The sequence below is a fragment of the Halichoerus grypus genome, chromosome 10, assembly GCF_964656455.1.
Source record: "Halichoerus grypus chromosome 10, mHalGry1.hap1.1, whole genome shotgun sequence".
NCBI lineage: Eukaryota > Metazoa > Chordata > Mammalia > Carnivora > Phocidae > Halichoerus > Halichoerus grypus.
In genome coordinates this window covers 75,518,963-75,534,996 of record NC_135721.1, presented here as the reverse complement: position 1 = coordinate 75,534,996, position 16,034 = coordinate 75,518,963, and the positions used below count along the sequence as shown (strand labels likewise).

Below are 16,034 nucleotides of genomic sequence, written 5' to 3'. Positions count from 1 at the left end.
TACTTTGATCCAACTAGTGACAAATGCACAGTTCTAGAGATGAAACATTGGTGAATCATTAGGAATAGATACACTCAGTCATTCAACTTTGTCAAAAATGTGTTCTTCCCATTGTGTCAGCCAAGGGAACATAATAAAAACATTATGCAGGATACACCATCATTATTATGCAGTAAAATATTTACTTTATCTGTGGTTTATAAAATGCACCATTGGTTACAAAAATGGTTTGCTAATAGTTTTATAATTTCAACATAGCATACCTGCCTGGATTGTCCTGATAAATAATTACTCAATCTAAATATTTTCCTAATGCACACAGTGTCCACCTTAAAAGGTTTCTCTGTCACTTGTGTGATTTATGCTAATTCCCCTGTTTTCTGCATATGTGACCAGCTTCTTTCCCTCAGCTTTGGCATTGGAGCATCAGTCCAAAGGCAGAAATAGGCTCTGTCTCTTAGTGCAAATATTTTCCAGAGGCTAGAGTGTGGGGTGGGGAGATAATGGGGAGGGATGGGAAGGCTTTACTATCCCAAGCCAGTGAACAGGGCACGCATGCACATTGAACTGTAGAGTGTTGTTGACTAGAAAGTCATTACACGACTCATAGCCAGTGTTACCAAGGACAGTGAGCACCACTTGCAAATCTGGTTCCTACCCTCTGAACAGCCTCCAGAGTGAGAGAACCTGCCTGACACATGAACTTCAGAGATCATCCCACAGTACAGTGCTATTTAGACTTTAGACCACAGACTCCCATAGTCAGTAGAAGGTTATAGAGAGTATATCAGATAATTTTTTCTTCCACATCTCAATTTCATTTTGCCCCTATATACCTGGGTTAAGAATGTTAAAATGATAGGGTAGTACAAACAATACAATACATAGGCCTTTAAAAACATGTGCACTTATAATTCTAAAGACGTATACTTGCTTTCTTTCACTTCTCTCTTTGTAATTGACTTTCCTGCTGTTCTTGTTTCATCAGATGGAACTTTGGAAAACACTTGCAGTAGAATTTCATCTCAAGTGAAGCAAGAAAGGCATGTTAATATCAGCAGTCCGTGATTAATATATCTACTCTGTATGTACCAGAACTAGTCTATGAATTCAGTGAATAAATGATACAAATGCAATGAATATATAATGTTGTGCTCTAAAATGCCTTGTCTGGGGAAGGAGATTTTGGTCTATCTAAATCATTTCTGAAAAATTGAGATTTGGGGGCACCTGGGTGGTTCAGTCAGTTAAGCGTCCAAGTCTTGATTTTGGCTCAGGTCATGATCTCAAGGTTGTGAGATTGAGCCTGCCATCGGGCTCTGTGCTGGGGGTGGAGCCTGCTTAAGATTCTGTCTCTCCCAAGGGGAGCCCTCCTACACTGTTGGTGGGAATGTAAACTGGTGCAACCACTCTGGAAAACAGTATGGAGGTTCCTCAAAAAGTTGAAAATAGAGCTACCATACAATCCAGCAATTGCACTACTGTATATTTACCCCAAAGAGACAAATGTAGGGATCCGAAGGGGTACGTGCACCCCGATGTTTATAGCAGCAATGTCTACAATAGCCAAACTGTGGAAAGAGCCAAGATGTCCATCGACAGATGAATGGATAAAGAAGATGTGGTATATATATACAATGGAATATTATGCAGCCATCAAAAGGAATGAAATCTTGCCATTTACAATGATGTGGATGGAACTGGAGGGTGTTATGCTGAGCGAAATAAGTCAATCAGAGAAAGACATGTATCATATGACCTCACTGATATGAGGAATTCTTAATCTCAGGAAACAAACTGAGGGTTGCTGGAGTGGGGGGTGGGGTGGGAGGGATGGGGTGGCTGGGTGATAGACATTGGGGAGGGTATGTGCTATGGTTAGCTCTGTGAATTGTGCAAGACTGTTGAATCACAGATCTGTACCTCTGAAACAAATAATGCAATATATGTTAAGAAAAAAAAAGAAGAAGAAGATAGCAGGAGGGGAAGAATGAAGGGGGGGAAATCGGAGGGGGAGACAAACCATTAGAGACAATGGACTCTGAAAAACAAACTGAGGGTTCTAGAGGGGAGAGGGGTGGGAGGATGGGTTAGCCTGGTGATGGGTATTAAAGAGGGCACGTTCTGCATGGAGCACTGGGTGTTATGCACAAACAATGAATCATGGAACACTACATCAAAAACTAATGATGTAATGTATGGTGATTAACATAATAATAAAAATTTTTTTAAAAAAAGATTCTGTCTCTCCCTCTCCCTCTGCCCCTATGCCCTGCGCACACGCTCTCGCTCCAAATAAATAAATAAATAAATAAAATCCCACTGGCAATTTTCACAGAAATAGAAAAAACAATCCTAAAATTCATTTGGAACCACAGAAGACCCTGAATAGCTAAAGGAATCCTGAGAAAGGAACAAAGCTGGAGGCACCACACTTCCTGATTTCAAACTATACTACAAAGCTATAGCAATCACAGCATACAAATTGTACGGCACAAAAAGACACATAGACTAATGGAACAAAACTGAGAGCCCAAAAATAAACCTTGCATATACGGTCAACTCATATTTGACAAGGGAGCCAAAAATACTCAATGGGGAAAAGATAGTCTTTTTAATAAATGGTGTTGAGAAAACTGAATAACTGAAACCACAAAACTCCTAGATGACATCATAAGAGAAAAGTTCCTTGACATTGGTTTTTTTTTAATTTATTATTTAAATTCAATTTAAGAGGAGTCTAGATGGCTCAGTTGGTTGAGCATCTGACTCTTGATTTCCACTCAGGTCGTGATCTCAGGGTCATGAGATCAAGCACCGACTCAATGTGGAGTCTGCTTGAGATTCTCTCTCTTCTTCTTCTGCCCCTCCCCCCACTCATGTGCTCTCTTGCTCTCTCTCCCTCTCTTGCTCAAATAAATAAATAAATTCTTTTTAAATAAATAAATACATAAATTCAATTTAATTAACATATACTGTATTATTAGTTTCAGAGGTAGAATTTAGTGATTCATCAGTTGCATACAACACCTAGTGCTCATTACTTCAAATGCCCTCCTTAATGCCCAACACCCAATTACCCCATCCCCCTACCCTCCTCCCCTCCAGCAACGCTCAGTTTGTTTCCTATAGTTCTTGGCAACAATTTTTTGGATATGATATCAAAAGCACAGGAAACAAAAGCAAAAATAAACAAGTGGAACTACATCAAACTACAAAGTTTTTATACAGCAAAAGAAACAATCAACAAAATGAAAAGCAACCTACAGAATGGAAGAAAGTATTTGCAAATCATATATCTAGTAAGTGGTTAATATCCAAAATACATAAAGAACTCATACAACTCAATAGCAAAAAAACAAACAATATGACTTTTAAATGGGCAGAAGAATTAGATAGACATTATTCCAGAGAAGACATAAAAATGGCCAACAGATACTTGAAATGGTGTCAACATCACTTATCATCAAGGAAATGCAAATCAAAACCACATTCTTACACCTGTGAGAATGGCTATCATCAAAAAGACAAGAAATAAGTGTTCATGGGATGTGGAGGAAAGGGAACCCTTATGCACTGTTGGTGGGAATGTAAACCGGTATGGGCTCCAAGGGAACAGAATGGAAGGTCCTCAAAAAATTAAAAATAGAATTACCATATGTCCAGCAGTCCCAATTATGGGTATATATCCAAAGGAAATGCACACAGGATCTCAAGGAGATTATCTGCATTCCTATGTTCACTGCAGCATTAGTCACAATAGCCAAGACATAGAAACAATTTAAGTGTCCATCAGTGAAGGAATGGAAAGAAAAGGTGATGATATATATTACATAATATTACAAAATATATTACATAATACTATTCATCCATGAGAAAGAAGGAAATCCTGTTTTTTGCAACAACATAAATGGACCTTGAGGGCATTATGCTAAATGAAATAAGTCAGACAGAGAAACACAAATACTATATGATCTCACTTCTATGTAGAATCTAAAAAAGCTGAACTCATAGAAACAGAAAGTAGAACAGTGGATTGCCAGGGGTCAGGGGTGGGGGAAATGGGGAGATATTGATCAAAAGTTACAAAGTTCCAGTTATAAGATGAGTAAGTTCTGGGGATACAATGTATAACATTGTGATTATAGTCAATGATACTGTATTATGTACTTGAAAGTTGCTAAGAGAGTAGATTTTATATGTTCACAGCATAAAGAAAAAATAATTATGGGACATGATGGAGGAAATTAGGTACACTATGTGTTCTTTATTTTGCATTATATATGTGTATCAATCACCATATTTACACCCTGAACTTACACAGTGTTATATGTCAATTTTGCATCAATAAATATGGGGAGGGGTACATAAGGTGGTATCACTGTGAATCATATAGCACTGTTTGGGGGTAAAATGTGGTCCAACTTCAAAATAACAGGACCAAAATAAACATTTGGAACCCAAATTGTACAAAGAAACTCTGTATAATGGTTGACATACATCATCAGCGCTGAATGGTTAAATATTTTAAAGAAGACAAAAACAAAGCAGACTGAGACCCACTGCCTGGTCTGCATCCCTGAGGCATCCAGACATGTGGGAGAGGTAGAAGTACACACAGACACAAGCAAACACACTGACACAGCTGCACAGAGCAATATGGCAAGGGACAGGAGCAGACAGGAGAGGAAAACTAACTCAGCCCAAGAAAGCCAGAAGGTAGGCACTAGGCTGAACAGACGGAGAAGAAGGAGTGGGTCCTGCCAGGTAAGGCTGAGTTCTGGATCCAGTTGACCATGATACTGAGACCTCAAAAGTCACTCCTGTATGTAGATGTTAGCTGTCAGTAGACTCCCTTCGCCTACACTCTGGTGCTCACCGTGATCTCAGCAGCCCTGATGGGTCAGTACGTGACATGCAGGAAACCTGGGACTAGCCTCTTGGGGACACTAACTCAGTGAGCTGCAAGCATCATGAAAAGTCTTTGAGGTAGTCCTGGGAGGGCTGCTGCAGCCAGGTGACAGCCTCCACCGAGATCCCACATGACATTCCCTGTGCTTCAGAGAAGAACCAGGAGTGAGAAAGGGACTGACCCAGAGAATTCCATGTCACATCAGGACTGCCAAGACATGACAAACCCAAAGGGCAAGGCTATCCTCAGAGAGTTTCAAAATTCATTTACAAATGTTATATGTGAAAACTGTACCTACAAAAATTGGGTGGAGGCTGGGGGAGGGGTAGAAGACTCAGCACTTATAGATAACAGATTCTACAAGTTCAGAAAACTCTTCCTTTATAAAACTGTTAGTACTTTTTCATAGTTATATTTTTTGAAATCTATCATTTTCTTTTTATTTATATTTTATTTTTTTTAAGATTTTATCTATTTATTTAGAGAGAGAGAGAGCATGAGCAGGGAGGGGGAGAGGGAGAGAGAGAATCTCAAGCAGACTCCCTACTGACCATGGAGCCCGAGGTGGGGCTCAATCTCACGACCCTGAGATCATGACCTGAGCTGAAACCAAGAGTTGGACACCTAACCGACAGAGCCACCCAGGCACCCTTCTTTCTTTTTTAAAGACAGTGTCTATCTGTCCCTGGGGGACAACAGTTTCATTTTCTCCTTCTAGGTTTACTTTGCTAAGCCACAGAAAATAATCATGAATTCCATTAATACAGTATTTATTCTGAGTCCTTTTTCAAGGGCTGTTGGTACATTGGTGGGTGGTCTACTCACTTGGTAAAATAGGTGCTTATGATAGCAACACCAAAAAATCAGCTATCAGAATTACAAGTAAGATGATGAGTTCTCATTACTAGCCGCTTCCCTGATACATGTGTTGATCTACAGGATCCTGAATTGTTGCTCAGAGAGAACCTGGAAAGTTTATTGGTGGCCCACCAATGCCAAGGCCAACACGGACATGGCGCTGGGCAGGTCAGTAGGCCTTTGGGGGATGATGGGATCCTCCCAAACCCCAAACCAGACACCCATCTTCACACTCACTCACTCCCCTTCCACACATGTGGAATGGGATTCAGAGACATGGGGCTCCTGCAAGAAGGACAAACGTCTTCTGATTCCCGGGTAAGAATTCCTGGAAGCACAGTAAGGGGGCTGCAAGAGCTATCTGCATCCCTTCACTCCTTCAATCATGGTAACCTACCCGTCATTCAATCAGCCAGACACTCAGTGCAGATTTACTGGAGCCTCTTTAATAGCACACGTGGAGGAAGGACAAACCCAGAATTCCCAACATGGGCAGCTCCTGGAAAAAAGGTCCATGTCCTGTGTAGAGAGATATCCCCCTTCCAAGCAGGATTGGCAGGCATAGCTCTGTGATCAGAACATCCAACACGTCCTAACCCAGAGGGAGGCATCAGTGTTCACACTCCTGAGAGCTCTTTCTCAGACAAGATGTAACCCACAGTGTCTACTCCTAACCCACATAACAACACCAGAGAGGAGAGATTTCTCTGGGCAAAAAGTCTCAGGGCAGAATCATCCCACACCAAGGAATCTGATCCCTGGGGTGGTGGGGAGAGGGGAAGAAGATCTGTCTCTTTTTAACAATCTTCCCAGGGGATTCTCATGCTCAACTAGGGCTGAGGACCTGGGGAGAAGGTTTATCTCAGCCTCAGGGCCTCACCATCCCACCGCTGCAGAAATCTCCCGGGCACCTTGTCAGGCAGATGTGATGCAGCTGGTCTAAGGTGGGCTCTGACTCAGCACTTGCAATAACTCCCACATGGTGGCCCTGTTCTGCTGCATGGACCCCTCTCTGAGGAGCAGAATCCTTTCCAAGTATCTATCTTCTATACTTTGCCTAATTTCCTGGGACTCTGACACTTCAAAGAACTGGTTCTAGCCTCAAGGCAAGCACTTTCCCTCCCACCAAAGCATCGGATTATCTGAGAGACAACCCTGGAAAAGCGTGACACTCTTCAAAACAGCATGGAGACTTCACATGAGGAGATTACTTACCGAATAGTTTAGACAAACCTTCATCCCAATTTTTTGAACTTGATGAAAATCCAGTATTTGAACCTGTGGGGAAAATAAACCTTAGCTGTGATTAAATCACTCATTGGATCTACATGAAATCTTTTTAAATCAATACTTTTTTACATGGTGTTTTGAGAGGAGCATCACGCACTTCACCTGCTCTAGGAGGAAGAGCACTGGACTTGGGTTCTAGTCCACCTTCTGAGTGCCTTGTGATCTTGGGCAGTAAAGTTCTGAGGGATTTGGTTTTCCCATCTGAGACTGGTGAGAAAGGTGCCAACCACAAGAGGCCTGTGAGGAGGGGCTGAGATGAAATGTGCTGATGTCATCTGTAGATGGAAAAGTGTTCTCCCCTTATCATATCCCAGTGTTAGTATCTACTATGAATGGCAAGAAGGGGCACTGGATGGTTATGCTCAGTGATCAGTGTTGGAGGGGAGCAAAAAGACAGATGGACACACATCTCAGTGTCTTCTCAACAAACACTTTCCCCTCCATAAGAAATGATGCCAACAAGGCATGACTTTGACCATCTTGGAAATGGGATGCCTTCTTGTTTTGGAGGGCAGAGAACAAAACTGCTGCATACTCTGCATTAATCCACACTAGGGTCTATGTTTGGAGGGGGCTTGGAGGGCCTCAGGCCACCCCTCCCTGATCTGTTTGATAAGCACAAGGAATTCCTGATGTTGTCACTGACGAATACAAAAATGAAGGTATAAATGGAAAAGCACTGGGTCAACAGTCTCCCCTAGGATGCCATGGACTGACTTCAAGCCTTCAAGCCACGTGACACTCATGTGGCCACGTCAAGGATATGGATTGACTGTGCTTAACGAAAAAAAAAAAAAAAACTGTAGCAACTTGTGGAATTTTGAACTATACTTCAGGCTTTTCTCTTTACGGATGTTGTGATGTCTTGATTCTAGGTCAAGGCCAGCCCTTTCTCCGGCCCCAGGGGAGTGGGCAAACCACCAAGAAAGAGATACCTATCCCCTCATGAAGGGTTGTTAGGGCCATAATACCCACCTACTGAGTGCCACCACATTCATAAAGTATCGGCAAGAATTTGAACTTCTTACAACCAGTGGCAATGCCGAGTCTCACTCGGTTTCCTGACAGAAAATCTGCATAAACGTTAGTAATGTGTGCTCATGGCAGCTTTCCACTCTATAGGAAAACTGGTAATCAGGTAGTTAATAGTACACAGACAATGCTTCCAGTTCTGAAGGCTTTTTGGTAAATGAAAGAAATAAAAAGTTCTCTTTTGCTGAGACATTAGTGAATCATTAAGAATCCACACAGTGGGGCGCCTGGGTGGCTCAGTTGGTTAGGCGACTGCCTTCGGCTCAGGTCATGATCCTGGAGTCCCTGGATCGAGTCCCGCATCGGGCTCCCTGCTCGGCAGGGAGTCTGCTTCTCCCTCTGACCCTCCCCACTCTCATGTGCTCTCTCTCATTCTCTCTCTCTCAAATAAATAAATAAAATCTTAAAAAAAAAAAAAAAAAAGAATCCACACAGTGGAAGTGGAAGTAAGCCCAAGCAGTAGAATGTTTGTTCACAAAAATGCTTTGGTTTTTAAAGTGCCCTGACAAAGAATAGTCACATTCTCCCCTTGTCCTGATGTCACCCCTGACATTTATATAATGTTTTGATTTGTATGATTTGTATAATGTACCTCCTGTCCTTTTTGCTTTGCTCCACAGGCCCAGTATCTTTACACTGAGAGAATGTGCCAGAATGCTGTCGGCCAATTAGTTTAGTAAATAGCAAAAGTGGTTCCAAATGCAGTAAAACCCTAAAAATAGAGGATGTAAATCTAATGTTCACTTTGAAAAATCTATGTTCCTAAAATGTTCATAACGGCATGATTCAGATAGCTAAAAAGTGGTAACAACCCAAATGTCCGCCAACTGATAAATGGATTGACGAACTGTGGCATTATGCATACAAGGGAATATTGTTGGGCCACAGAAAGGACTGAAATACTGACACAGGCTACAGGGTGGCTGAACCATGAAACCTGTTACACGAAAGAAGCCAGTCACAAAAGATCACACGTTGTATGATTCCATATAGGAAATATCCAGAAGAGACAACTCCATAGAGCAGTCAGTACATTAGTGGTTGCCAGGGACTGTGGGAAAGAGGGAATGGGGAGTGACAGCTAGTGAGTGTGATAGTGCTTTATGGAGTGATGAAAATGTTCTGAAATTAAGCAGTGTTGGGGTGCCTGGGTGGCTCAGTCAGTTGAGCATCTGCCTTCAGCTCAGGTCATGATCCCAGGGTCCTGGGATGGAGTCCCACATCGGGCTCCTTGCTCAGCAGGGAGTCTGCTTCTCCTTCTGCCCACCGCTCCCCCTGCTTGTGCTCTCTCTCTCTCTCTGACAAATAAATAAATAGAATCTTTAAAAAATTAAATTAAATTAAATTAAGCAGTGCTGATTCACAACTCTGTGAATATACTAAAAACCACTGAATTATATACTTAAAAGGGTGAATTTTATGTTATGTGAATTATATCTCAACAAAGCTGTTATTTAAAATGTGTATGTGTGTGTGTGTGTGTATGAGGGGATAGATGAAACAAGATTGGCCTAATTAGTGCATAGAGGTTCATACTACTCTTTCTACTTTTGTATATGTTTGAAAAATTTTGTAACAAAAAGCTCAGTGTGCCTGTGGGCTACCCTCCCACAGAGGTCCTCTGAGAAAGCTTCAGTCAGGAAAAATGTTAAAGTTAGCCGCTTCCGAGCAAGAAGTCCCTACGGTGGATTCAGGGAGGTAAGGAAGGTAGAGGTGGGGAAAAATCCTGCGTTCACCATTCCACCTGCGGGAGGAGAACACCATCTCCCTCCTGATTTAGGTTCACAGGGAGTCTCTTACTTGGGTATCTGCCACACTATACTTGTGACAGGACCTTTGGGAGGGTAGAGCTCTGTACCTTGCCAACAGTCCAGGAAGAGAACAAAGAAGAGGGTCTCTGCTCCTCTCTTCTTTGCCATAGTCTGTATCTCTCCTGAAATCCTTCAGCCATAACAGCCTCGAGCTCCAGGATACTGCAGAACCAGAAGGTCTGTGAAGTCACACCAGGAAGCAAGATGGAGGGCAGTTCTACAGGGGGAGGGGGCAGGGCCTGGTGTCTGTGGAGAGGGACGAGAAGGGGCCACTGGACACCCTGAGGAAACAGGCTTTCCACACACCCCTTCGGCTCTGCAGTACCCTCCTCCATCCTGTGTGCACTGCAGCCTGAAGATGGTAGGATATTAACCAGGACTCTTAAGTTGTGCATGACAGAAAAATCAACTAAATCAACTTAAGTGAGGGGCACCTGGCTGGCTCAGTCGGTGGAGTATGTGACTCTTGATCTTGGGGTTGTGAGTTTGAGCCCCATGTTGGATGTGGAGATTACTTAAAAATTATACACACACACACACACACACACACACACACACACACACACAAATCAGCTTAAGTGAATTGGAAGTAGCTAGGGTAGTCAGAAAAATCTTACGCTAAATCAAGATATTGCATTAGGAAAGTATTGTTATTTATTGTATTATATATGATTATAACTCTGGGGCACCTGGGAGGCTCAGTCGGTTAAGCGTCTGCAGCTCAGGTCATGATCCCAGGGTCCTGGGATTGAGCCCCGCCTCAGGCTCCCTGCTCAGTGGGGAGTCTGCTTCTCCCTCTCCCCAACCCCCCTCATGCTCTCTCTCTCTCTCACTCTCTCTCTCAAATAAATAAATGAAATCTAAAAAATATATATATATGATTATAACTCTGAAAATATATACAAAAGTTGATGTTGTCACATGTGTATCACTGTTTCCCCTATTATGTTTTATAAACATAACTATTTTTAAAGGTAAAATCTTTATATTATAGCACATTTAACTGTACATTCTTCCCCACATTTTTATTTTGCACTGAATCCCACAAATTATGTAGCCAGCCCTGCCTTTAGCCCTTAGGCTCATGCACTGAATGCAGTCAGGGACTGAAGAGACCTTTAGGGGACAAAAAGTTACACAAAAAGTTATATATTAGAATTCTGAGTGACTCAGGCATCTTAGCTTACTGGGACTGCCATAAAAAAGCACCACAAAATAAGGGGAGGCGTGCTTAAATAATAGAAATCTATTATTTTATAGTTCTGGAGGCTAGAAGTCCAAGATCAAGGTGTCAGCAGGGTTGGTTCTTACTAAGGCCTCTCTTCTTGGCTTATAAATGATTGTCTTCTCCCTACATCTTCACATTATCTTTCCTCCATATGTATCTGTGTCCAAATTTCCTCTTCTTATAAGGATACAAGTCATACGGGCTTGGGACCCACCCTAAGAACTTCACTGTAACTTGACTGCCTCTGTAAAGACAGGCCAAATAGAGCCACATTCTGAGGTACTGTGCATGAGGGCATCAACATATAAATTTAGGAAGGGGGATACAATTCAACCCATAACATTAGGTAATGGCAGCCCCATAAAACCTACTTCTCTAAAATATCTTCACAAAAACAAAAAATAGAACAACAAAAGCAACATATAGAACAACACAAGACTCACACCCTCAGCATACCCAAAAGACAGAAAATGTCCAACTTCAAATTATCAGTAAATAGAAAAATAAACACTAACTCCAGGCACTGACTCCCTCACTTCTGCCACTTGCCTTTGTTGTGAGAAAACACAGCAGCCCAAGATGGTCTAAAATCTCCTGCAGAAAGAGTAAACCTACCCTATGTGTGGAAATACCAAAAATGTGTCCTGGTAGATGGGAAAAAAATACCCAGGGGAGGAAAAGACATGAGAAAAGAGATGGGTGAAACTTCAGTGGAGCAAAACCTTGGAAAGGGCTGAGTGTGGGCTAGGTGTGAGGTGGAAATGGAGTCCACTGGGGGCCTTTTACCAGGGAGACGTCACACAGTGCTGAGGGTTAGTAGAAACCAAGGCAATGGAAAAAATAGGCTAACTTCAAACTCAAGAGGCACAACCACCTAACTCTTGATCCTCACTGCCCACTCCTGTTACTCTCCCCATCTCAGCAACAACTCCATCCTTCCACGCACTCAGGCCAAAATCCCGGGTTCATCCTAGACTCCTTTCTCTCTCTCTCACCACACATCCAGTCCATGAACAAATCCTCTCTGTTCGATTTTCCCACACATCCCCAAGTCTGGCCACCTTCCCCACCTCCATTGCCCCTGTGGGGACTACACCAGCATCACCTTCATTTTACTGCTGATGAAATAAGAGGCCAGGTAAGTCCCCTTAACATTCTTCAGGCCACTACTGAATCCTAGTGAGTCCTATTCCCAGAATACTTACCACCCCCTCTCCCATTTACCCCTTCCCTTCCCTTCCATCTGCTCACATCACCAGAGGAACAGAATTCAGGCTGCTTTGCAACCTAAGTGCACCCTATGGCACTTACATTTAAGTGATCATTAGCCTTTTTCTGCCTCATTTCTCTTATTTCCAGGCAGATTTGTTGAGTATCTAGGCATGAAGGGAAAACATCTATAATTATGCAGTCATCCAGGTCGAGAGCAGGAGTCAATAAACTTTTTCTATAAAAAGCCAAATAGAAAATATTTTAGGCTTCAGAGACCACATATGTCTCTGTCACATATTCTTCTTTGTTTGTTGTTGTTGTTACCTTTTTTTGAAAGATTTATTTATTTATTTATTTGAGAGACAGAGAGAGAGCATGAGCAGGGGGGAGGAGCAGAGGGAGAGGGAGATGGAGAAGCAGACTCCCTGCTGAGCAGGGAGCCTGATGTGGGTGGGGCTCAATCCTAGGACCCCAAGATCATGACCAGAGCTGAAGGCAGAAGCTTAACTGACTGAGCCACCCAGGTGCCCCTATTGTTATCTTTTAATAATGTAAAAACCACTGAAAAAAGTCAATGAAACAAACTGAGGGTTGCTGGAGTGGTGGGGGGTGGGAGGGATGGGGTGGCTGGGTGATAGACATTGGGGAGGAGATGTGCTATGGTGAGCACTGTGAATTGTGTAAGACTGATGAATCACAGACCTGTACCTCTGAAACAAATAATACATTATATGTTTAAAAAAAAGAAGAAGAAGAAGAAGATAGTAGGAAGGGAAAAGTGAAGGGGGGGCGGAAATCAGAGGGGGAGATGAACCATGAGAGACTATGGGCTCTGAGAAACAAACTGAGGGTTCTAGAGGGGAGGGGGCTGGGGGGATGGGTTAGCGTGGTGATGGGTATTAAAGAGAGCACATATTGAATGGAGCACTGGGTGCTATATGCAAACAATGAATCATGGAACACTACATCAAAAACTAATGATGTAATGTATGGTGATTAACATAACATAATAAAAAAAATCAATGAGGGCGCCTGGGTGGCTCAGTCGGTTAAGCGTCTGCTTTCGGCTCAGGTCATGATCTCAGGGTCCTGGGATCGAGCCCCGCATCGGGCTCCCTGCTCTGCGGGAAGCCTGCTTCTTCTGCCCCTCACCCTGCTTGTGTTCCCTCTCTTGCTGTCTCTCTCTCTCTGTCAATTAAATAAATGAATAAAATCTTTAAAAAAAAAAAAAAAAAAATCAATGAAACCAAAAACTGGTTCTTTGAGAAAATCAGTAAAATAGATAAACCTCTAGCCAGACGGATGAGGGAAAAAGAGAGAAGACACCCATTACCAATATCAGGAATGTGAGAGTAGACATCACTACAGATACTACAGATGTTAAAAGGAAAATGACATTACATAATGAACAACTTTTTGTCAATAGCTTCTACAAGTCAAATAAAATGCACAGATTCCTTGAAAGATATAAACAGAACTTGCTCAAGAAAAAAAATAACCTAAATAGCTCTACAAAAAAGAAATTGTTTTTCTTTTTAAAAAAGAAAAAGCTCAGGGCACCTGGGTGGCTCAGTCGGTTGAGCGACTGCCTTCGGCTCGGGTCATGATCTCAGGGTCCTGGGATTGAGCCCCACACTGGGCTCCCTGCTCAGCGGGAGGCCTGCTTCTCCCTCTCCCACTCCCCCTGCTTGTGTTCCCTCTCTCACTGTCTCTCTCTGTCAAATAAATAAATAAGACCTTTAAAAAAAGAAAAAAAGAAAGAAAAAGCTCTATGTTAAAGAAACTGAATTTGTGGATACAAACTTTCCCACAAAGAAAACTCAAAGTCCAGATGGCTTCACTGGTTAACTCTACCAATATTTAAGGAATAAACATCATCAACTCTATACAAACTCTTCTGAAAAGTTGAAACTGAAGAAATACTTCCTAACTCATTCTATGAGACCAGCATTATCCTAATACCAAACCAGACAAAGATATTATAATAAAAGAAAACTATAGGCCAATATCTTTCATAAAAGATGCAAGAATTCTTTTTTTCTAAAGATTGTATTTATTTATTTGAGAGAGAGAGAGCACAAGCAGGGGAAGGGGCAGAGGAAGGAGAAGTAGACTCCCCACTGAGCAGGGAGCCCGATGTGGGGCTCAATCCTGGGACCCTGGGATCATGACCTGAGCCAAAGGCAGACACTTAACCAACTGAGCCACGCAGGCGCCCCAAAGATGTAAGAATTCTTAACAAAATTTTAGCAAATTGAATCCAACATTATTTTTTAAAGACTAACATACCACAACTAAGTGCGGCTTATTCCAAGAATGCAAGGCTGCTTGAACATTCAAAAATAGATAACTGTAATTCATCACATTAATAGAAAAGTCATATGATCATCACATTAGATGCAGAAAAAGTACTTGACAAAATCTACCATCCATTTAGGATAAAACTCCCATTGATGTAAAATAAAGGGAACTTTCTCAGTTTGATAAAGGGCATCTATAAAAAATCTACAGTAACATATATCATAGCAAAATGCTTTCTCCCTAATCTCGGGATCAGTGCAAAAATGTCATTCTCACCCCTTTCATTCAACATTGTTCTAAAGTCTACCCATGCAATAAGGCAATAAAAAGAAATGAAAGGCATATGAATTAGAAAGGAAGAAGGAGGGGCACCTGGGTGGCTCAATTGGTTAAGCATTAGCTTGATTTCAGCTCAGGTCATGATCTCAGGGTAGTGACATAGAGCCCCACATGGGGCTCCAGGCTGGGTGTGGAGTCCACTTAATATTCTCTCTCTCAAAAAAAAAAAAAATTCTCTCTCTCCCTCTGCCCCTCCCCCCTCTTAAAAAAAAAAAAGAAAGGAAGAAGTAGAACTGTCTTTGTTCTCAGTTGACTTGATCATCTACGTAGAAAATTCTAAGAAATCCTAAGAAAAAATGAGTTTAGTAAGGTGGCAGGATACAAGGTCAATATTGAAAAATCAATTGTATTAACAGAATGGAAAGACAAGCCACAGACTAGGAGAAGATATTTTTGAAACACATATGTAATAAAGGGCTTGTATCTACAATATACAAAGAATTCTTGGGACACCTGGATGTCTCAGTGGGTTAAGCATCTGACTCTTGATCTCAGCTCAGGTCTTAATCTTGGAGTGGTGAGTTCGGGCCCCATCTTGGGCCCCACACTGGGCATGGAGCCTACTTTAAAAATAAATAAATAGGGGTGCCTGGGTGGGTCAGTCGGTTAGGCAGCCAACTCTGGATTTCGGCTCAGGTCATGATCTTGGGGTCCTGGGATTGAGCCCCGTGTTGGGCTCTATGCTCAGTGGGAAGTCTGCTTCAGGATTCTCTCCCTCTCTCTCTGCCCCTCCCCCTGCTCACTGTCTCTCTAAAATAATAAATAAATAAATCTTTAAAAATTAATTAATTAATTAAAATATACAAAGAATTCTTAAAACTAAAAAAAAAAAAAATTAAAAATGGGCAAAAGATCTGAACAAACACCTCACCAAGAAGATATACAAGTAGCAAATAAGCATGTGAAAAGATGCTCAACATCATGTGTCATTAGGGAATTGCAAATTAAAACAGTAATGAGATGCCATATACAGCTATTAAAACAGCTAAAGTCCAAAACACTGACAACAAATGCTGGTGAGTATGTGCAGCAACAGGAATTCTCATTCATT

At 41.9% G+C, this 16,034-nt stretch overlaps 1 protein-coding gene across 4 annotated transcripts in view; it reads right to left on the bottom strand.

The window, feature by feature from the left end:
• C10H2orf92 (chromosome 10 C2orf92 homolog) overlaps positions 1 to 16,034 on the bottom strand; it is a 40,575-nt gene that overhangs the window by 17,510 nt on the left and 7,031 nt on the right. For 2 of the 4 annotated variants that reach the window (XM_078056639.1, XM_078056642.1), the window contains exons 2-3: positions 6,986 to 7,048; positions 935 to 1,024 (exon numbers count right to left, since the gene is read on the bottom strand). In XM_078056639.1, coding sequence (XP_077912765.1) covers positions 935 to 1,024; positions 6,986 to 7,048 — 153 coding nt within the window. Of the gene's footprint in view, positions 1 to 934; positions 1,025 to 6,985; positions 7,049 to 9,950; positions 10,066 to 12,442; positions 12,574 to 16,034 lie in introns of those variants that run through there. The other 2 variants (XM_078056640.1, XM_078056641.1) reach the window with 2 other exon arrangements.